Source organism: Lagenorhynchus albirostris, chromosome 13 (assembly GCF_949774975.1).
Source record: "Lagenorhynchus albirostris chromosome 13, mLagAlb1.1, whole genome shotgun sequence".
Taxonomy (NCBI): domain Eukaryota; kingdom Metazoa; phylum Chordata; class Mammalia; order Artiodactyla; family Delphinidae; genus Lagenorhynchus; species Lagenorhynchus albirostris.
Window position 1 is genome coordinate 58697348 of NC_083107.1, and position 22727 is coordinate 58720074.

General features: G+C 43.4%; 1 protein-coding gene across 1 annotated transcript in view; it reads right to left on the reverse strand.

The window, feature by feature from the left end:
* Positions 1-3714: 3714 nt before the first annotated feature.
* GALM (galactose mutarotase) overlaps positions 3715-22727 on the reverse strand; it is a 96846-nt gene continuing 77833 nt past the window's right edge. Inside the window, exons 7-9 of the mRNA XM_060170089.1 lie at positions 7241-7382; positions 5668-5842; positions 3715-5083 (exon numbers count right to left, since the gene is read on the reverse strand). Coding sequence (XP_060026072.1) covers positions 5006-5083; positions 5668-5842; positions 7241-7382 — 395 coding nt within the window. The 3' untranslated portion in view covers positions 3715-5005. The remainder of the gene's footprint in view (positions 5084-5667; positions 5843-7240; positions 7383-22727) is intronic.

Here is a 22727-nt window from a genome sequence, read left to right on the forward strand (position 1 = left end):
CAGGGATCTAACCCATGTCCCCTGCATTGGCAGGTGGACTCTTAACGACTGAGCCACTAGGGAAGTCCCTACTTCAGATTAATATTCTGGTAAAATATAGAAATTTTGCTCCAGTATATTTTCTTTTCTTGAACTTCCTTCCCTGTGCTATATTGTATATTATAAACTCAATGATACAGTGTTTAATTGCCTTATACAACCTTATATCTTTTAAAGAAAAGATGAGAAGATTTACTGTTTCTGATATTCTTCCTTTCTTTCCATGGATTCAAATTATTGTCTTAATTTCGTTTCAGCATGGAAGACTTCCTCTAGTATTTCTTGTAAGACAGCTCTGTTAGCAATGAGTTTTCTAATTGTTTATCTTGGAATTTTTTTGTTTTTTTTTAAATATTTTTTTTGATGTGGACCATTTTTTTTTTAAGTCTTTATTGACTTTGTTACAATATTGCTTCTGTTTTATGTTTTGGTTTTTTGGCCCTGAGGCACGTGGGATCTTAGCCTCCCCAACCAGGGATCAAACCCGCACCACCTGCATTGGAAGGCGAAGTCTCAACCACTGGACCACCAGGGAAGTCCCTATCTGGGAATGTTTTTATTTCACTTTTGCATTTGAAGGGTAGTTTTGGGTGATACAGAATCCTTGGTTTTTAAGCACATTGACTATGTCATTCTACTGCCTCCTGGACTCCATTGTTTCAGATGAGAAGTCAGATGTTAATTGTACTGGTGGTCTTCTGTAGTGACAGGACTTCTTTCTCTTGCTTTCAAATTTTCTTTTTGCTTTTTGTCATTTAACAGTTTAAATGTGACGTATCTGGGACTTCCCTGGTGGTTCAGTGGTTAAGAATCCAGCTGCCAATGCAGGGGACATGGGTTCGATCCCTGGTCCGGGAAGATCCCACATGCTGCGGAGCAACTAAGCCTGTGCACCACAACTACTGAGCCTGCGCGCCACAACTACTGAAGCCCTTGCGCCTAGAGCCCATGCTCTGCAACAAGAGAATCCACTGCAATGAGAAGCCCGTGCACCACAACGAAGAGTAGCCCCTGCTCACCACAATTAGAGAAAGCCCACATGCAGCAACAAAGACCCAACGCGCCCCCCCCCCACCCAAATAAATAAATATGATGTATCTAGGTGGGGATCTCTTTGTATTTATCCTTCTTGGAGTTATTGAACTTCTTGGATATATAGATTAATGGTTTTCATCAAATTTGGGGAGTTTTTTGCCATTAATGTTTGAAATATTTTTCTGTCCCTTTACTTTTGGGACCTCCATTACACATATGTTGATGTGCTTATTGTTGTGCCACAGATCTCTGAGGTTCTCTTCCATTTTCTTCAGTCTTTTTTTCCTCTGTTTTTCAGATTGAATAATTGCTATTGATCTGTCTTCAAGTTCACTTTTTTTTTCTGCCATCTTTAATCTGCTTCTGAGCCTCTCTAGTTGGAATTGTCATTTGTTACTGTACATTTCAACCTCAGAATTTCGCTTGGTTTTGTAATCTCTTCAGTGTTTTTTGTTATTTCTGAAAACATTCTTGTGTTTATTTTTAATAGTTTCTTTTTCTTTAAAAACAAGTTTTATTTCCTACAGCAGTGGTCCCCAACATTTTTGGCACCAGGGACCAGTTTTGTGGAAGACAACTTTTCCATGGACCTGGGGTGGAGGTTGGGGGGTGATGGTTCAGGCCGGAATGCAAGCAATGGGGAGCGGCAGATGAAGCTTTGCTGGCTCGCCCACCTGCTGTGCAGCCCAGGGGTTGGGGACCCCTGTCCGATAGGACTCCTCAGAGTTTTTCTTTTAGCCGTGCCAAGCAGCATGTGGGATCTTGGTTCCCTGACCAGGGATTGAACCCATGCCCCCTGCAGTGGAAGTGCAGAGTCTTAACCAGTGGACCACCAGGGAAGTCCCTGTGTTTATTTTTAAGCTCAGCTTTGTAGGGGTTGCCCTGTGTCTGCATAGCTTGCTTAGTGGTCAGCAACTGGATAGTCGTGCTCAGACACCTCAACCAGATTTCTGCCGTCTGCTGATGGATCTGTGTGAAGGTAGGGAGTTGATTCAGTGTTTAGGCTGTTCTCAAGTCTGTTTTAGCTTTTTGCTAAGTCCCTTTTAATTTCCTCTGCACATGCATGCGGCCTCAGGGTTGGCTAGGAGTGTATGAATAGCTTGGCCCTCTCTGGTCTCTGCTATGTATGCGTGTAGCCTCTTATCACCCAGAAATCTGCTTGCTCCAACCATAATTGCAAACTCAGGCTAGTAGAGCCATCAACCCTCCCTGCTGTTGTAGCACCAAGATTATTTTTATTGACAAAGCAGCTGGGCATGATATCACCTACAGCTCCAAAATGAGAACCTCCCCCGCCTTCCGACCATAGCAATCTCCTGGTCTTCGTGTTCTGTTTTGCTTTGGCAGGAGCTCCACAGTGACTGAGCTGGGGGAATAAAGGGAATGGGAGCAGCCCCAGGCAAGGATGCCACAGTCTTCCACTGTTCCTACTCAAAGTTCAGCAGTTTTTCAAACATAAACGTGTCTTGGGTGGTTGTATGTTTTGGGTCAGTTCCCAGAGCACTGGGAACTGTTTTGTCAATTTCCTTCTACATTTGAAGAGAGGATTTGCTGACTTCCTTACACTGCCAGCTATAGCTGGCAGTGCTACCCAGACCATCTGAGAGTTTAATTATGATTTGAGTAATTGGAGAAGTTGGAACTTAAGGAAGATAAATTCCTCAATTGGAGAAGGACTGCAGTCCTGTCGAAAATATCCAAAAAGCCCATTGCAAACTTGTGATCCAGTTGTTTAAAATGGTTATAACTGCTAATGGGAACTAGCTAGGGAAGAGGGTATATGCTGTGCTTCCCTCCTTTCTTCTGCTGGTAGTTCTGTATTTTTTCCAAGTTCTACTTTTTTTTTTTTTGCCCACATGTGGGATCTCAGTTCCCCGACCAGGGACTGAACCTGCACCCACTGCACTGGAAGTGTGTGTTAACCACTGGACCGCATCTTACCTTGTTAGGCAAAATGAGTGGGAACTGGAAAAATGAAAATCTCAGTTAATAATAAGAACTTGTGTCATATGAATTTGAAACAAACAGGAATCCATAGATCGTTGAACTGGAGTCAATAATATGCTCACCTGTGAAAGATCAGTACTCAGAATAATACAGCACTAGTCTGGTTGTGGGTAGAGGGTTGTATGGACTCTACAAAGAATGCATGGACTCCTGGGGACCTGGAGACTTACTCTTGGGGTAGGGGGTTGCATTTGAGTGGATATTTGCATTTCAACAAGGCTTTAATAATTCTGTAGTTATATATGGTGTTTTCCCTATTAAGTACCATGTTTGTTTTCACCACCTCACATGAATTGCACTAGTGGCTAATTGAGTTCCAGCCTGCAGACATATACTCACCTTCCAGATAATTACAGTCGGATCCCTTTGCTTTACAGGTGAGAAAACAGGCCAAATGAAATTAGATTGTTTGCCCATGTAGTAAAAGCCAGGAGCAAAGTTAGTGCTCAGGGCTCCCAGCTCTGTCGTGGTGCAATTCTATATCATCTGGTTGTTACTATTAGTCTTGTTTTCCCCAGAGAGACTGTGATATCTCTAAGGAACATAACTACATCTTGGACATTACCTGTTGAGCCCCTTAAACCCAGGAGAGAACCGTGTACACAATAGGTACTCAGAAAATCCATGCTGAAATGAATTAAAAAATAAACTGGTTTATTTTTGTTGCTAAGAGAGAGGAGAAGTATAGGAATTTCCATAGGCTGCCATTTAAGTAGTGTTCCTCTAGGAAGATGCTGGGGCTGTATTGGAGAGTATGGTAGAATCCAGAACACCATTTATATTTGGTCCATTTCCCAAAGGTCCATGCCTGACAGATCTAAAGTGAAGAAACTGGGAGTTTTCTGAAGATGCGGATTTTGATTTTATTTCAACCGATTATTAGTGTATAACAGTATAAGATACATTTCTTTAAAACCCACCAACCCAAACCCATCACTGATGATTCAGTTATTCAGGAAAGGAGGGAAGCCCAGGCTCATCTACATAACACAACATCTGTTCTCAGTGCAATGTGCAATCCTCAGTCAAGGCCCTCCTCACACTGACACAGCTCCTGTCTCCAATGGCTTCCTTCCCATGCCTTGGCTGGGCTGGGCTTTCTCAGTTAACCGCAAAGTCAGAGAATCAAATTTACAGATTCTTTCTGGACATTTTGATCTTGCACTTTAAGTCACACCATCTGTAAGGCTCAGAGGCAGACTAAAGCTTCTTATAAAAGTGAATCTGGGAAGAAAGGATGGCTCTAACAGAGTAAGGGTCAGATCCCCCTTTGCCCATCAGTGATGCTCAGAATGCTCTGGAAGATGAGTGGAGGCAAAGAAGGGGACCTGAATTCACATGACCTGACCTCGAGTCCTGGCTAAAATTTTTCCTAGCTCTGTGCCTCTAGGTGGGTCGTTTATCCCCTCTAAGCCTCAGCTGGCTCACTTCATCATCTGTTGCTGTATCGGGGCAGAGAGGTCCCTCTACCAGCAGGCTGAATGAGCTAAGTGACCTCTGAAAACTCCAAAGTGCTGCACAGTGCAAGGTGGTGTGAGGTAGAGAAGGAGGAAAAAGAAAAGGAATGAGAGTAGGATCAAAGAAAGAAAGGGTGAAAAGTAGAAAAGAAAGAGGCAGAATGGAGAGATGGAGCCAACACAAGGAGCTCAGTTACCACTTCTGGGCTACGGTCAAGGCTTAGATGACATGGATGGCTGGGTCCTCTTCACTGCACGGAGAATAGACCTGATCATTAGATATGGCCTGGAGCCAGTCTTTGGGAAGGAAATCTGTTCAGACTGACTATCATGACAGCTACCATTTGTATGATTTTAATTCAGAGGATCACTTTTAAAGCCTCTAAATCTTCATCTCTGCATAGGTGACAGGCTGCTGAAGGGGCTCCCAAACCTAGCCCTGGAGCAGGTCATATCTTTACATTTCCTTAAGCCACAGAAAACTTGAACCAAGTGGTGTGGTCATACTCCTCACCAGGCTTCAGCAACACAGGAGGGAAGTGGGGCTGTGAAGGGGAAAACAATACAGGTTACACCTTGCCAGCCCAGGTTGCACCCTTAACCATTCAGGATGGCTTCTGGACTGGTCTCTAGACCAGTTCTGTGAACCAGTTGCCAGTGTAAGAACTGTTTATTATTGGTTTGCAATGAGATAAAGAACTTGAACCAGAATGAAAATCACATCACTAAACACACTTTATCACAGCAAGACTTTCTTAAGGAAGCAGGGTTGATTTACATTCTGGTGCAAGCTGCAAGCATCTTATTATGGGCTGGAGCTTTGAGGAGCATTACTCTACGCAATAGCTAGAAAAGAAAGTTATGGGGAAGTAAACAGGATGAAAAGATTTGGAGGATCATCTTAGCACTGTGGTTGCAGAAAATAATAGATTTTTTTAAACATGTAAATGCCATTTTAGTAATGTGGTTAAGAGTTTCCTGTGTTGTTCATGACTTGGAGAAGAGGAGAAGAGAACACACACAGACTTTTGAATCATACAGACCAGGTCTGACTTGAGTGTTATGACCTCTGTCATCCAGTGTGACCTTGGACACACCACCACTCTAACAAGCTGGCTTGTAGACTTACCTGATTGACTGCATCAGGCCAGTTCTGGGTCTCAAGGCAGAAACCGGAGTGTTTGGGATAGAGTGCTCCGCGCTTGCCCTTCAGTGTGCCATCCAGGAAGTTGCCCGTATAAAACTGGACCCCCGGCTGGGTGGTGTACACTTGCAGCACCCGCCCGCTCCCAGCATGATGGACCCTAGGGATAAAGCCAGACCACATATATATAGGTCCAGGGTGGAAAAGCAGACAGGGAAAAGCTGAGAAGCAGCTCTGAGACAGGAATTAGACCCAGTCACAGAGCAGGGACAACATATATGGAGGAGACAAAGGTAAGAAGAGCATGGAGGGAACTTCTGGCAGCCTCTCAGGTGAGGCATGAGTAGGTGGTTTTGAGGATCCCCAACAGCAACTTCTCACTCTGAGCCTGGCTTCTCTGGGGAAGGGCAAAAGGGACTCACCCCAGTCAGATACGTTTGTGTGTGTCGGGGGAGACCAGGTTGGAGACAGGTAGTTAGGCTGGGATACTTTCTCATAAAGAGGTGGAGCTCTCTGCTTGGTCTGGCAAGACAACCAGCTATGTCTTCTGAAAGAGAATAGATGCTTCTCCAAATTAAACTGCCTGCCACCCTTGGGGCTAGAGCAGGCAGGGCTCTTTCCCCCGAGAATAGATCTGTTCTGGGTTTCTGCCAAATTGTTTCCTTTTTTAAAAAAACCAGGCCTCTACAGATGGGAGAGTACCTACCTGGTCCTATACTTGGGGTCAAAGGGTTATATAGATAAAGAAAGGCTGGGTCTTACAGACTTACCGAGGTAAGACATCCCCACAATGTGTAGTCAACCAAGAGGTTCGGGGAAACATGTTTGGAAAGAGAAAGGCCAGGATTTGAATAGTGGCGGGGAGGTCGGAGGGTCTCCTCACGTGGGGGCCGTGGAAAGAGAAATGTGAATAGGAGGGACAGAGGAGAAAAGTAGTCTTTTCTCTGCTTTATTTAAGACCCGTTCATTCTGCAAACATTTATTGATTATTTGCTAGTGCCGAGCATGGTATTAGGGTGTTAGGGTAAAGGTAGAGATTCACAAAGATAAGATGGCACGAGGTACTTGGAATTTAGTGAGAAGGAGAGTGTGGACACAGATGCCTGTCAGACAAGGCTGGAGGTGGTGAGTGCTATAAGGGAAATGCAACCTCCAGCTTGTCATGGAAGTAGGCAAATCATACATCAGAAGTCAAGAAAGGACGAAGGGCTCTGGAAGTTCATGGAAAGCAGAGGTGACTTCAGTCAGGAGGAGTTGGGGCTTCTAACAAAAAAAAGGGCCTTAGAGAACAGGCAGAGATGGGGAGAGGGAAAGCAAAGAGACAGGATGCCAGGTAGGGGCACAGGGAAAACGGTATGAAGGGGGAGGGGGGAGATGTATTCACCTATGGAATAGGAGCTTTGAAAAGGCACATAGGATGTGGTAGTTGGTCCCCTGTAGCAGAGTAAATGGTATTAATATGGCAGAGGAAAAGCTCCTCAAATAGGAGTTGGTATCTTTTCTTCCCAACAAATGAAAGGCAAATGAAAAGTACAGGCAGCAAATGAAAAGTGCCTACCGTGCACAAAAACGCTTTTCTTTAGATCCCTTCAGACAGAAATTGTGGTCAAAGCCATTCATGTGGAACTCCTGCAGGTGTTTTCCAAGCTCCACTGGCTTCCTCAGGTCAAATGCAGTTCCCTGCACTGGAGCAACTTCTCCTGGTGGGAAGAGGCAGAAAAAAGAGTGACAAATGCCTAAATAAAATCTTTATATCCTAAAGACCCACTGGTTCTACCCTCCCAGCCTTCATTTCAAGTTGTAAAGGAGGTAGGAGTCCAGATCCTAATAATAATAAATTATTGGATCTCCTTAATTGTAAAATGTCACTGACTGCAAGATGCAGTAGCTATAACACTCAGAATCATTCAAGTGTAAAAAAAGTACAAAAATCAAGGAAACGCATAATTTCCATTAAGGAATAAGTTGGATAAAGGGTGATGGTTGTCCTAACCATTGAGTCAATCACCTTGTTGACATTTCTTGCTTTAATGCTGAAATATCCCAGGGCTCATAACTGAGCATTAATACCTGGTACTGGCTAACCAGATGCTAACAGTGTCCCTGAGATTAGTGATTTTCGAACCATTTGGGGCCATTATTAGCCAAAGTGACACTGGTAGCCACTCTTCCCCAATCACTTCCCTGATCAGTCTGTAGACTTGAAACATAGAGGGAACTGTTAATAACAACACTGGGACAAATGAGTTAACCGGGACAGTTGGGGGGAAACTAGAATGTATGGCCACTCTACTATTAGCCAATTTTATTTATTTATTTATTTATTTATTTTGTTTATTTATTTATTTATTTAGGCTGCATTAGGTCTTCCTTGCTGTATGCGGGCTTTCTCTAGTTGCGGTGAGCAGGGGCTACTCTTCGTTGCAATGTGCAGTCTTTTCATTGCAGTGGCTTCTCTTGTTGTGGAGCACAGGCTCTAGGCTCGCAGGTTTCAGTAGTTGCAGCACACAGGCTCAGTAGTTGTGGCTCGCGGGCTCTAGAGCATAGGCTCAGTAGTTGTGGCACACAGCCCTTGTTGCTCCGCAGCATGTGGGATCTTCCCGGACCAGGGCTCAAACCCATGTCACCTGCATTGGCAAGTGGATTCTTAACCACTGCGCCACCAGGGAAGCCCAGAGTCAATCCTTTGTATGAAAGCTTTGTGTCTCTAGGAGTGCTTCTTGGAGGAGTTATAGTTGGCAAGCACCACCCCCTTCCTATGTGTAAGCCAGATTCCTCAACCTCTAATAAGTATATTTGTTCTTATCAAGGTGGGACATTCTGAAGCCTCTTCTCAATGATGTGGGTGGGTGACCAGTCCTGAGGGAGGACACTGCAGTGTGAAGACCCTCAACTCTTAAAGGGCAAAGCACAGAAGGAATCTGGATGGGAGCCCCATTTTGGTGGTTATTACACAACAAATGATGCCCATTCAAGACTATCCCTTCGTGGTGTTACAGAACTCAAGGGTGTTGGGACCAGAAGGGTTCTCAGAGCTCATCTGGTCCAAACTGCTCATGTAACAGATAAGACTGAGACCCACACAACTTGATATCATCAAACAACAACCTGTGATATTGATATACCATATTTCCTCAATTTAAGACACTCATTTTCTCATATATATATATATATATATATATATAGGCTATAAAAAAATATATATATATATATATAGCAATTCCACTCGGCTTGCAGAACCTTAGTTCCCCCCACAGGATCGAACCTGGGCCCCGAATGTGAAAGCGCAGAGTCCACTGGACTGCCAGGGAATTCCCTCATTTTCATATTTTAAAATCTCTGAAATCATGTCATGTCATGCTTTAACTGGCAGAGGTGTTTTTTTCCTTCATGGAATGTAAAATAATGGTGAACTTTACAACTGATGGCATCTTAGAGTTGATAAAATATGTGAAAATAATTTGCCACATCTTCTGCTCTACTAAAACCACTGAACAAGAAATCAGGGCTTTGAGGAAGTTCCCTGGTTGTCCAGTGGTTAGGGCTCCGCACTCTCATTGCCAAGGGCCCAGGTTTTGACCTCTGGTTGGGGAACTAAAATCCTGCAAGCCACGTGGTGCAGCCAAAAAAAAAAAAAAAAAATCAGGGCTTTGAGGGTGAAAAAGAGGAATCAGCGTTATCTTGTGAGTAATTTCTCTGGAGGTCCAAGGGAGAGAGCAAACTTCTCAACAGACAGTCCTCTAGACATGTTTGCCAAAAGGCTATAACATGGGTTTTACATTCTTCTGAATATTGTGCCATTTTGCTTTATCACCTTTCATTCTCTTCCCAACTTTCAGATCTGTTCTTCCCTAGATGCTAGGCTGAGCCATCTGAAACAACGTACACAAATATTTTGAATTTAGCTCAGTTAAGAAAGCCCAGGGAATATGCGGAAGAATTCTTCCTCATAGGCATGTTCCTGGAATATGACAGAGCCAGAGCAATGGACTAGGAGCCTACTCACAGTCACTCTTCTGATCGATCAACACATTAAACACCTACTGTATGCCAGGCACTGTGCTGGGCAGAGCTGATACATAGATGAGACATGACCTGCCTTTTTAAGCCGCTTGCAGTCTGAAGGAGGGAGAGGACACATAAGCCGCTCATAACCACAGAGTGTGAAGAGTGCTCCCAGAGGCACAGCTGTAAGAAGGAAGACAGGCAGTATGACTGGGTTGGCTTAGATGTGGCGGACTGGGGAGATTTCATGGATAAAAGTTTATTAGTTGAGCTGAGACTTGAGGTGAGGTCATGGTAGGTTGAATGCGTGAAGAAGGTTGAAGAATAATCGATGTGGAGGAAACAGCTTAAGTACAAGGTGGTAGTGTGTGTGTGTGTACTGTAATAGTAGCAGCAGCAGCAGTAGTAGTAGCAGTTGTAGGGTAGAATGCCTCAGATGAGGAAAGAGATTAAGTAAAGTTAGATGAAATCACTTCTCTGAGCCTGGGGTTTTTCATCAGTACAACAAATAAGCTGGACTAAATCACTGACTTTCACCCCCTACCCCATTCCTGCAGAATTTGTTATTTCAGAGGGAAGCTCAATAAATACAAGTGTGCACACACACACACACACATAAAATAAATACACATATACCGTTGACCCTTGAACAACATGGTTTTGAAATGCATGGGTCCACTTATACATGGATATTTTTTCAGTAATACATACTACAGTACTATACTGTCCTTTTTTTTTTTTAATTCTTAATTTTATTTTTTTTGGCTGCATTGGGCTTTTGTCTAGTGTGGAGAGCGGGAGCTACTCTTCGTTGCAGTGCGTGGGCTTCTCTTTGCGGTGGCTTCTCTTGTTGTGGCTCACGGGCTCTAGACGTGCAGGCTCGGTAGTTGTGGTGCACGGGCTTAGTTGCTCTGCGGCATGTGGGATCTTCCTAGACCAGGGATCGAACCCGTGTCCCCTGCATTGGCAGGTGGATTCTTAACCACTGCACCACCAGGGAAGTCCCTACACTGTCCTTGATTGGTTGAATCTGCAGATCTGGAGGGCCAACTGTAAAGTTATAGGTGGATTTTCGACTGCATGGAGGGTTAGTGCCCCAATCTCCACACTGTTCAAGGGTCAACTGTATACAACATAAAAAACATATATATAAAAGCCAGAGTGAAGCCAGTATAAGCTCTGAGCAGCTCACCTAGAAAACCCTAGGAACAGATGACAGCAGAGGTGCACCCCATCCCACCCCCTAAAAGTATGACCCACTTACGAGTGAGAAGCCCCTGGTCCTAGGATCTTCCCCAAATACAAAGAATCCCAGGTTCCTCTGCAGCAGGCCAGGCAATCTGGCCAGTCTTTCTTGAGGGGGAAAGAGGAAAGGGACTGTGTTTCAGAGCCTTACACAATGATACAGTTTAGTACATTTAAAAGTTTTTGTATTGTCCCAGAACTGAATCATATATTTTGAAGGTAAGTACAGACATTAGGTGTTTAACATACTCTTTCAGGGTGAGAGTTATTTTTCCTTTCATGCGGTCAGATGGATAATGTTTTAGGAACTTGGTTCCTGCTATTTTTAGAGGAGAGATATAGCATGCAAAGTGGGGCTGGAATCTTAGGAGGCTAAGAAAAATGAGGAACTTGTACCTTACCATTAAAAAATTAAATAGGAAAAAGAGAACTGACTTTTAGCCATTTAAAGCATTTGGTTCTGCTTCTTTGAGTTCCTAAATACTAAGAAACATGAATGTCCTGTCTTTGGGTGAAAAGAGGGTATCCTTTTCTTAACTCAGAACTTCTGCTCAGAAATGTAGTCTTTTTGGCACGTGAGGACTGGGGTCTTTGAGTTCACACAGAGCCGCGAGGGTGCCTGGGTTCCAGAGCTCCTGAGGGAGACACGGAGGCCTGGCTAAGACCATCCTAGTGTCTGGTGTCCACTGTTCAACCAAGAGGATCCTCCTCTTACCAGAGTCAGCTTTAGGAAAGGTTAAGTGGTATTCTTTTTGAAACATCCTTTAAAAGCATCTATTTCCTTTGTCTTGGTTCTACTTTTCCAAAAAAGAATTCTTGAGTAGGTAATATTTACACATGTAATCAATTTAAAAGATATCAAATGTAAAAGTTACAAAGTCGTACTCTACAGTGAAAAGAATTTCTCTCGTCGTTGTTCCCTACAGATGCAATTTCCTTCAACAGAAGCAACCATTGTCACTTGTTTCTCATGCACCTTCCAGAGATACTACAAGGATATCCAAGCATTTAAGTGCACGTCCATGCACATCCACAAACTCACAGCCCGTTTCCACCTTGATCTTTTCACTCAGTTTATCTTGGAGGCTGTTGCTAAATTTATTCCTAGGTATTTCATTAGACAACTCCTTATGCACTCATACTTTTCTCATTTTTTCTATGATAATCTATTTAAAATTTCTTTTTGAGGTCACAATTACAAATTTATATATTTTCCTAGAAAATTATCCATTTCATCTATATTACTCTCATGTTTATTTGCAAAGAGTTGAGGAAAGAAATAATTTATGATACTTTCAGTTTCATCTGTCTGTGGTTATTTGCCTATGCTCATATCTAATTCTGTGGACTGAATAGATTAGCTAATGCTATATCTATGTTATTGGGGGTTTTTTTCCCTCCAATGAAGCAGCTCTTGGATTTATGAGTACTACCTTTTCTGATTCTTTTCAAAATTATAATTTCTTTTATTTTTGTTAATTTTTCTTTTGTTCTCTTGGGTTTATTTTATTATTCTTTTTCAAATATCTGCATTAGATGCCTAATTCATTTAACTTCACAATTTTTGATTAATATAAGTAGTGCTAAAATTTTCTGAGTATTACTTTAACTATATCACATGTAGGAGTTTCCATTATAGATAACTGTAATATAATATTTGCTTACTATATATTCCTATATATTATGTATATATTTCCACATAAATAATTATATTATTTATTTTCTAAATATCCTTAGTTTTGGGGTTTGACTTCCTTTTTGATCCAAGAATTATTAAGAGACAGTTAAAACATTTCTAGGTCAATATTGGCTGTGTTGTATTTTGTGAAACTGCCTGAGGTTTTCTTCATGGTCTTAGATATAGTCATTTTTTGGTGAACTTCCGTTGTGAATTGCATCCATTGTGAATTGCATCCTTTAGAAAACAGAATGTGTTCTGTCATGAAATCAGCCTTTTCTGATGTTCAGATTGAGACCCCTGCTACTTTGGCTTTCACTTGCTTGGTTTGCTTTTGAATTCTTGTATTTTCAACCTTTCTGAGTCACTTGGTTTGTACACAGCATCCTGTTGGGTTTTGCTTTGTGATTTAATCTGAGAGACTGTTTAATAGGGGAGTTTTATGGCATTAAGATGACACGTATATTCTAATTGTTCTTAGTTTGTCATTATATTTTATGGCATGCTTTCTGTGTTTATGAATTCTAGTCACTTTAAAAAAATCTTTTACAATATGGTCTGTGTGTATGTTCCTGATAATTTAGAAAGTTTGTGTTTTTGTTTTAGTGGTTACATCTATATACAAGTCACTTCAATATAATATACTTAATTCTCTGTTTCTTAGAATCTTCTGAACTTCTTCCTCCCCTTTTCTCTGGGTTTCTGACACATTCTAATGTAATTCTAATAAAGGCACTTTTGTTTCCCAGTAGATGGTGCTAGAGACACAATGTAAAGAGCTTGCTTTATAAACATATACCTTGTCTGAGTCCAGTCGGTCCTCTAAACCCCGAGCAGTTCTGGAGGATGGCTGAACTTTTTGGATCTCGAAGGCCAAATCCTGGATGGTAGTGACCCACCGGGGCGCTACTGTCCTGTGAAGTCTGGGTGACCAACTATCTCCCACACTGACTTTAAAAAAGACAACAGTGTTTCCTTAGGAAACAATTAGACTGGGAAAAAGAAGCAGCTGTTAACATGGGCTCAGGAAGATTTTAATCTTACCAACCCATATTCCCAGTGGTATTTATGTTATGCTTTCTTCCCTAACTTTAAATGGTGCTCACAATATTTAGTTCTTTCTTAAAGCCATATTTGACTCAAAATCAAACCCTTAAAATAGTCCCAATGTGATTGCCCGGATCAATCAATCAATTACTTACTTTTCTTGACTTTAAAGAAATAAGAAAGTCATGGAATTTTCATGAAGGAAGGACCCAGGGCATATTTCATGTCTATTAACCTGATATTGAGCAATCTATGATATCGAGCAATCAATGTTTACTTTAGCTTTTCTCTCTGTAAAACAAAGCTGCTGTTATTTGCCGCCCCATACATTACATGGAAATATTTGATAAATGATATGTTTGAACATTTTCAGGAGGATGGCATAAATAAAAGGGCTAAATTTCAGGAAATATATATATAACACAAAGCAGAGCTTAGAGAGGGTAAGACTTCAAGAACGGCAGAGAAGCCCTGACTTAAAATTTAGACACTTGGGAAAATTGTAAAAAGAGATTTTTGCTGAATGAGAAGAAAAAGAGAAGGTTCCAATCTGTCTTTTCCAGCCCCATGCCCTGACACACTCCCTCATGCCCTTACTGGTCAGGCAAATGGGAAACTTAGAATTTGTCTCCCAGATTCACTATGTCTTTGGACCCTTTCTTGTAACTGGAATGACGTTTCTGGGCTCCCCTACCCCACTCTGGCAAAGCCCACCAGGTCATTTAAGAATGCTTATTCTCGGGATTCCCTGGTGGCGCAGTGGATGGGAATCTGCCTGCCAATGCAGGGGCACGGGTTCGATCCCTGGTCCAGGAAGATACCACATGCTGCAGAGCAACTAAGCCTGCGTGCCACAACTACTGAGCCTGTGCTCTAGGGCCCGAGAGCCACAACTACTGAGCCTGCGCTCTAGAGCCCACGTGCCACAACTGCTGAGGCCCGCACGCCTAAAGCCCATGCTCCACAACAAGAGAAGCCACTGCAATGAGAAGCCCGAGCACCGCAACAAAGAGTAGTCCCCGCTCGCTGCAACTAGAGAAAGCCTGCGCATATCAATGAACACCCAACACAGCCATAAATAAATAAATAAATAAATAAATAAATAATGCTTATTCTCTAATGCTATTTCCTCTGTGAGGGACTGTATCCTCCACAGTTAGAACTAATCCCCTTTTCTACTTTGTTCATCCCACTTTGAACATACTTTCCCCAAGACATTCATCCCATTAAGGCATAGCTATAAGGTTATATCAAGCTTTATATCTGTAAGGAATATGAGCCCCTAGAGGGCAGGGATTGTGTCCTACTGATTTTTGACCCTCTGAGCATTAAACAGAGCCTTTACTTGACTGAAAACCTGATGAATGAATGAGGTAGAGGGAAAAAAAAGAGGGCAACTGTGAATGTTGTAGCATCCTGTGACAAAGTCAGAATGAAAGATCTAGAAAGGACCTTAGGAATTACATCTAGTACCCTCGCTTTGCAGATGAGGTTGGAACCCAGACGGCTAAAGGGACTTGCCCAAGGTGACACATCTGCATAGTGTCACAGCCTCCAGGCCTCTACTCAGGCACTCTCCACCTCACCCTGGAGTGACTTGGGTACAGCCCCTCCCACCCCCAGCCCTCAAGTACTCTTGATTTTTCTAAGACTTTGGAGAATGAATGTGCAGTTCTTTCAATTTCGGTTTATATGTGAGTTTGTGCTTTGGTGCTAAGCATAGAAGGAGATGTCAAAATAGCTGTCTCAGCAACACTGAGTGTACAGAAAAGGAAGCCGAAATGGAAAGGGTGCCTTCAGAGAGGATGTCACATCACCAGACTTTGGTTTTGAAGCCATCAGAAAGCTGTGGTGTCAGCAGAGAGAAGCCGTTTTCAGATGAGGATTTCTTATTGTCCTGAATAAGGTTGGCTGGGTGTGCGTTTAGGTCTGAGCAGCAATGCCTGGCAGATGGTGGGCTCTGACCCAAAGGTGTGGGGTTACAGCTCTGGGGGAGTGGCCTGAGGCAGTACTTCTGCTTCCCCATTTCAGGGAAAGTCTGACTGCAGGCCCCACTAAGGACCCACCTGAGGTTACTGTCATGAATTTTGAATGAGACCAGTAGCTGTACGGTGGCAGCTGTAGAGGGTCTGGGGGGGTCGGATTAGTCAGGGTTGGGCTTTGTTAGGAGAATACAAAGAAAAAGGGGAGGGCAAGGGAGGGGAGAGCATATGAAAAGGGGTGATTCTAATGATGGGCTTTTGATCTTAGTAGGGGAGGAGGTGAACAGTGACAGGGTGGTAGGATCAAGGGACTATAGGTTCTTGTGGCATTGAAGAATTATTGAAGCTGAAACAGACATCTTAAACAGTGATCATAAAAGGCTGCAATAAGACGTAGTGACAAAGTCAAGGGTATGACTCAAAGATCATAGGAGTGAGTAGCTGGAAACCTTGGAGGACGAGATCATTGGGAGAGGACGTCAAGAAGCTAAAAGGTCAGGGTATCGTCCATATGGATAATGAAATAACGTAGAATTGTGATGAGAGTAATGTTGGAGTGTCAGTGAGCCAGGAATAAGGTCAAGTCTACAGAGGACCTCAACAAAGAGAGCTCACATGAGTGTCACCCTGGCAACTACAGCTGACTCATTCTTGCAAGAAGATGACGTAGACCTGAGCAGTGGAAACAGGCCTCTAACATTCCAGATGCCTGTCACAAGGCCTTAAATCTTCCTCTAGCCCCTCATTCCTGACAGTTATAATTACCTGCCCTCCGGAAGTACAGGAAAAACTCACTGCCTTCATGAAATCCATCTGCTTTGATTCATATCTCTTATCTCACATGAAGGAGTCTTACAGGCGCTCGACCTTTTCCCCATGACTGCTTGTGGCATACCGCATTTTTCAAAGATGGCCACACCAGGATATATTCATCCCACAGGCTCTACTTACAATGTGATGGTGACACTCCTTCAGTGAGAGGTGAAGTCTTTTTTTCCCTCCCTTAAGCCTGGATGGACCTTTGTAATTGCCTCAACCAACAGAATGTGGTACAAGTGATGCTATGTGATTTCTGAGGCCAGGTTATAAATACAAAGTGGCTTTGGCCTGGCCCTCTCTGCCTCAGGACATTTGCTCTTGGTTCCGGCCGCCATGTTGTAAGGAAGCTCAAGTCACATAGAAAGGCCATGCGTGAGGTTTTCTGGCTGACAGCACCCAGCCAATAGCCAACATCAACTGCCAGACATGCAGGTGAATGAGCCTTCTGATGATTCCAGCACCTGCTCTAACCTTCCAACAGAGGCCCTAGACATCATACACAGAGACAAGATATGCCCTGTCTAAATTCCTGACCACAGAAGCAGTAAGAGATAATAAAATGGGAGTAACTTATCACATAGCCATAGATAACCAGTATACTGCCTTGGGATGTTTTCACCTCTTGGCACTTGATTTGACAAGACAGGAGGTGACAAATTTTGACAGAAGTCCCTTTAGATGATTCTACCTTAAGAACACTAATCCTTGCAATTACTTTTGGATGGGGGAAAAACAAATATAAATTTGCTAGTTCACCCATTTTTGAGTATCTTTTATGCACCAGGCATTAAACTGACCCCAGGGAACTTAGAATCTGATGAAAGAGACAGACAAAAACATAAAAACTTACAGGAGAGTATGACAAATGCAACGAGAATGGCATTCAAAGGGCTCCGATGGAGCAGGGAGCAGCAGCCCCTACCTAATGCAGCCAGGAGGGTCAGGAAAGGTTTTCCAGAGGTGGTGACAGGAGGCTAACCTTGAAAGGTAAGTCAGGATTGGCTAACTGGACAAGGCGTAGGACTACTGTCCTCCGTGAATGACAAGAGTGGTCACGTGAATATCACTCTGGCAACTACAGCTGCCTCATTCTTGCAAGAAGATGATGTAGACCTGATTATTGGAAACAAGATTCTCTAACATTCCAGATCCCTGTCACAAGGCATTAAACCTGTCACAGGAATGGACTCTTGTTGTCCGTATTTGGGGTGAAGGCAAGACAGTTATATTACACTTGTCCTCTGGGCTCCTAGCTCTGACTTGATTTTTTGGGCAAAAGACTTAAGAAACAGAGTAGAAGGTAAATTAGTCCTTATGAACTCCTGATCAAACACTGACTACTGACATGGTTTTCTATGTAACATCATCTGGACATGAACACTCTTCTCAGTATCTGACTGAGAAAATTCACCCGGGGTGAATTTTAATTCAATGCTTTTAATTTCGCATCATCTGAAATAGCTCTTTTCCCTACCTGGTGGCCCTAGGGCCTGACTCTCTGAGAAGATGAACAGATGGTCGCTGCAAGAGTCACTGAATCTTCACGTTTATTCATTTTTTAGCCCCTCTTTCCTGGCAGGTCCCCTTTCTAGCTCATCTTCACACAACCCAGTAACACAAGTACAGTGTTATTGGAAGAAAACCAGAGTCCCTCCAGACAGTCCTCAGCACCGGTGACTCCTGTTTATAATTACAATTAAAAATCATTTTGAGAAAAGAGAAAAGAAAGCAAAAGAAAATCTGGCACAGACTTTGTAGAAAAGTTTGGTGGAGGGAAGAAATTTTCTCCAATAATCTTTTCTCCCTTAAAAAAGAAATGTTTCTGGGACTTCCCTGGTGGCACAGTGGTTAAGAATCCGCCTGCCAATGCAGGGGACACGGGTTCGAGCCCTGGTCTGGGAAGATCCCACATGCCACAGAAGCAACAAAGCCCAAGTGCCACAACTAACCACTGAAGCCCACGTGCCTAGAGCCTGTGCTCCGCAACGAGAGGCCCCCGCAATGAGAAGCCTGCGCACCGCAATGAAGAGAAGAGTAGCCCCCGCTCGCTGCAACTAGAGGAAGCCCATGCACAGCAATGAAGACCCAATGCAGCCATAAAAAAAATAATTATTTATTTATTTTAAAAAAGAAATGTTTTTTAAAATATTAAGTATGTTATTTGAAAACTATTTTCTATGATTTGTCCTACATGTTGATTACAAATCTATGTAAGATGTCTTAGGATTTCAACAGACTTGCTAACTGACCTTGGTAAGTTTCTATGCCTCTGTAAGATTCAATTTCCCCACTTATAAAATGGAGCTAATATTGGTATCTACCTAATACAGATACTGTGATGTTTAATTGAGAGAATGCTATGAAGGAGGTCGTATCTCTAGACCAGCACCTGGCACATAGTTAGTGCTCACTGTGTTACACACACACACACACACACACACACACACAAACACTCCAGAAATACAAAGAACAGAGAAAACAATTATTCATTATAGTTTAAGTCATTAATAGTAAAGGAAAGTGCATTCCTGCCTCCAGGGGGCATTGACATTTTCATTACAAAGGATTTTTAAAATTTTGTTTTTATTTTTTGAAACTTTCTCTCTTAGTGATTTTTAAATCTAGAACAATGGTTTTTAAAGTGTTTTCTGAATAATGGACTCCTTTGAGAATGTTATAAAAGTTACGGGCTCTCTCTCCAAGAAAATGCGCACACACACACACACACGTTTCCAGAACCTCTGAAGTCCAGTGATGCGTGCCTGGTTAGGAATCTCTGATCTATAGGCTGGTAAGTATTTTCTGCCTATAACACTACTTGTCACAAAACAAGCTGCCTTCTCATGACCTGATACTGAAATGCACATTTGGAATGTTGCAGTCACATAACCTGCGGTGTCTGGGCAAGAAATGCGGACTGGGAGTTTCCTCCTATAGCAATGTGGCAAAGGCTTTGCATAATACATCAGGGCCTTCTTCCGGACAGTTTATGATTTCTCCATATTCTTGCAGCATGGACAACAAACCAACACGTGAAAGGGTACAGAAGCTTGTCTTAATCTGAGCAATTCAACAGCTCAAAGAAACCGCAGGAAAATGAAGTATCAGAGAAAGTGGAAATTGCCCCAATGACAGCTCAGAAAATGCGGCTGATTAGGCAAACTGTGTTCCCTGGTTGCAGGACATATCAGCAGTCATCATCCCCAATTACTGTTATCAGCTTCAGGAGCATCCTGCTCACCTGGTGGGCAGTTAAACTCAACAGACATTAGAATGGATTTTAGAGTCAGGCAGGCCTGGATTTAAATCCTGACTTTCTTTGCTGTAAAAAATTGTGGAGGTCATTGAGCTTCTCTGAATCTTGACCTCCTCATCTATAAAACGGGGATAACAAGAGTGTCTACTCATAGGATTATGGAAATTAAGTGAGATAAGGCATGCAAAGTGCTCCTACCCAGCACATAAGAAATACTTAGTAATACAGCTGTATTATGGACAATAGCTGAGGACAATAACAGCATAGACATTGGAGTTGGGGAGACTGGCTCCAAATCTTGACTCTGCCAGTGACTTACCCGTTTAACTTTGTGCAGGTTACCTGATCTCTCCAAATGCCCGTTTCTTCAAATGAGGCTTAACTGAAGCATAACACCTACTTCAAAGGGTAGTTCAATGAGCGAATGCACGTATATGCTTAGCTCAGTGTCTGGTACATATTAGACACCCAGTAAAAATGGTGGCAATGATGATAATGATGATGGTCATAATAATAGTTAATACTTACAAAGCTCTTAACTAAATGCCAGGAAGTGTTCTAAGCACTTTACACGTATTATCTCATTTAATCGTCACAACTAATGAGGTAGGTCCAGTTACCGTCTCCACTCTCCACTCTGCACATGAGGCCCACAGAGGTAGAATAAGTTGTCCAAAATCACAGAGCTGGTGAGGATTTAAACCTAAGCAGTCAGGGTTTGAGTCCGTGCCCTTAACTACTGTGTTTTCCTGATGATGATGTGTCAAAATCAGCCCTTTTAAACAGCCATTCAAGGTCATACCAAGGACTCACTTCACTAAGGTCAGAGGTGCTTTCCACTTCTCTGGCCAGGACTCGCTTGCCTGCCCCCATCAGTTTTCATGGCTCCCCGGGGGGACCCACTGCCCAAGCGCAGTGCATTGCTGGGGCCGGATGTTGATCTATGAGAACCAAGACCTGCTTCCCAAATCCCCCTGGATCCACTGGACTCGGTCTGCCAATGGCTATTAACTGCTCTCGTGTGAGAGGCGCAGCCCTTCTGCCAGTGTTCGGGGTTTGCTTGATGATTTCAAAAGGGGAACACGTTGGGGCAGAAGAATTTTCCCATACACTGCTTCAGAGCAGCTCGAGCAGACTCCAGCGACAATGGAGGCTCATTGGAGACCCCTGGCCTCCACTCTTCCCCGAGAGTCACAAGGCTCCCACAGTGACGGTTCACAGGAAGCCAAGAAGAGCAGCAGGGACAGGTCAGCTGATATCCTGACACCATGAAAAAGACAGTAGTTGAACATAGATAGCCAAATTATGTTAATGGCCTAGGGTCAGAGAACAGAACCAGTAAGGGAGAGAGGGGAGAAATCAGTCCAGCCTTTCTGGTCAGTTGACACAGCGGCAGTGTCAAGAAATGGCTTTATGTGGGAAATTTAGCCCCTCTGATCTCCATCAGTGCTGCCACTTCTCACAAATCACCCCAAACCAACATACCACCATCTAAGTTTCGAGGCATACCCCGGACACCCTTATACTGAGACTGCCGCCCCAAGCCCTCCTACACAGAAACGGTGGTCCCATCACACTTGCTCAGCCTCCTCTAGTTTAGTCTGGACACGGAAGTTGTGTGTTTGTACTAGTGGAGCTGGAGGGCAGGCAGCCTGGAAAGGCGGGGCCGGCCTCCCCGCTCTCACTAACTAACGTGCAGGATGTGGTCGTGTATCCTCTCTGGGAATGTGTGCGCTGCAGACCCAGAGTCCTATTTGCTCCTTGCATCTGGCGCTGCCCACAAGAACAACTTCACACGCTACGAATTTAGGAGCAGTTCTCTGTCCTGGGAAGAATTCTGGAATGGAGACGGAAAAGGAAGGAGGAAGCCTGCTCCCCAGGAACCAAACACAGACGCACTCAAATACAAACCATTCCTGGCCACCCCCTAGGCTTCTCAGACTGGGTCACAAGGCTGGTGGCTCACGGAGCTTGGGGAGATGAAGCATCTGGGCTTCAGTGAGCAGGCTCTGTAGGGAGTTATCAAATGGCCTCTGATCTGTGGCTAATCTAGATGAAGATACAGAAGGTATTCTCCTCAGACTATGACAGCATGAAGATGGGAGGCAGATACGCTTGGGATAACAGAATCAGGAATTCAAAAGAAAGTATAAAGCAGGGGGTAAAGCACTGGTTACAAGATGAAATTTATGGATAACAGGAACAGATAGGGTCCTGCACCTGTGTCTGAAAAAAAAAAACAAAACCTCAAACCAAAGGACACCAGCTAGGTTTCGATTGTAACCCTAACCCCAGGTACAAAACAATCTTCTGAGGTTCTATTTCCTTACTTGTGAAATTGGGACACTATAGCCCCTCCCTCATTAAGTTGTCATGAAGATTAAGGACAGTTGATATAGGGAAAGTACCCAGCACAGCGATGTGATGGTTCTTCGTACAGTGCTTCACACACAGGCGGTCTGGTTCCAGAGCCTTTGTTCTTAACCGTCACGTTACATTTACTCTCATAAATGTTAAGTCTAGTTACTACAATTATTACCTACTAGGGAGAGATGTAGCTGAGCCACAGCTTGTATGAAAATGACTTTAAGGATGTGGTTGGCAGTAAGTTCGATGGAAGTCACAGAAAGACTGTAATGAGGTGTTGGCAGCTCTTGGTTACTGTCTGCAGCACAGGCATCACAGGATGACCCGAGGATGTTCTGCCTCAAGAAGAAATGACTTAGGGGCGACATGACAGCTGCCTTCTAAGGTCATAAGCCTGCTCTTTAGGGACCCGAGGCCCAGAACTAAGCCAAGTGGGGGTCGGCTCTAGGTAGACGGATTTCAGCTCGATATCAGAAAGGCCTTTCCTACGTGCTGGCCCAGGATGGGCAGTGAGCATCCTGGCCAAGAAGGCACCTGAGTGTCGGCAAAGCCCATGGTTCTGAGATTCAAATACTCAACTGGTGGGTGGTGGTTGGAAAAGATAAGGTCCTTTCCAACTGTGACATTCCAGGACTATAGGTCCAAT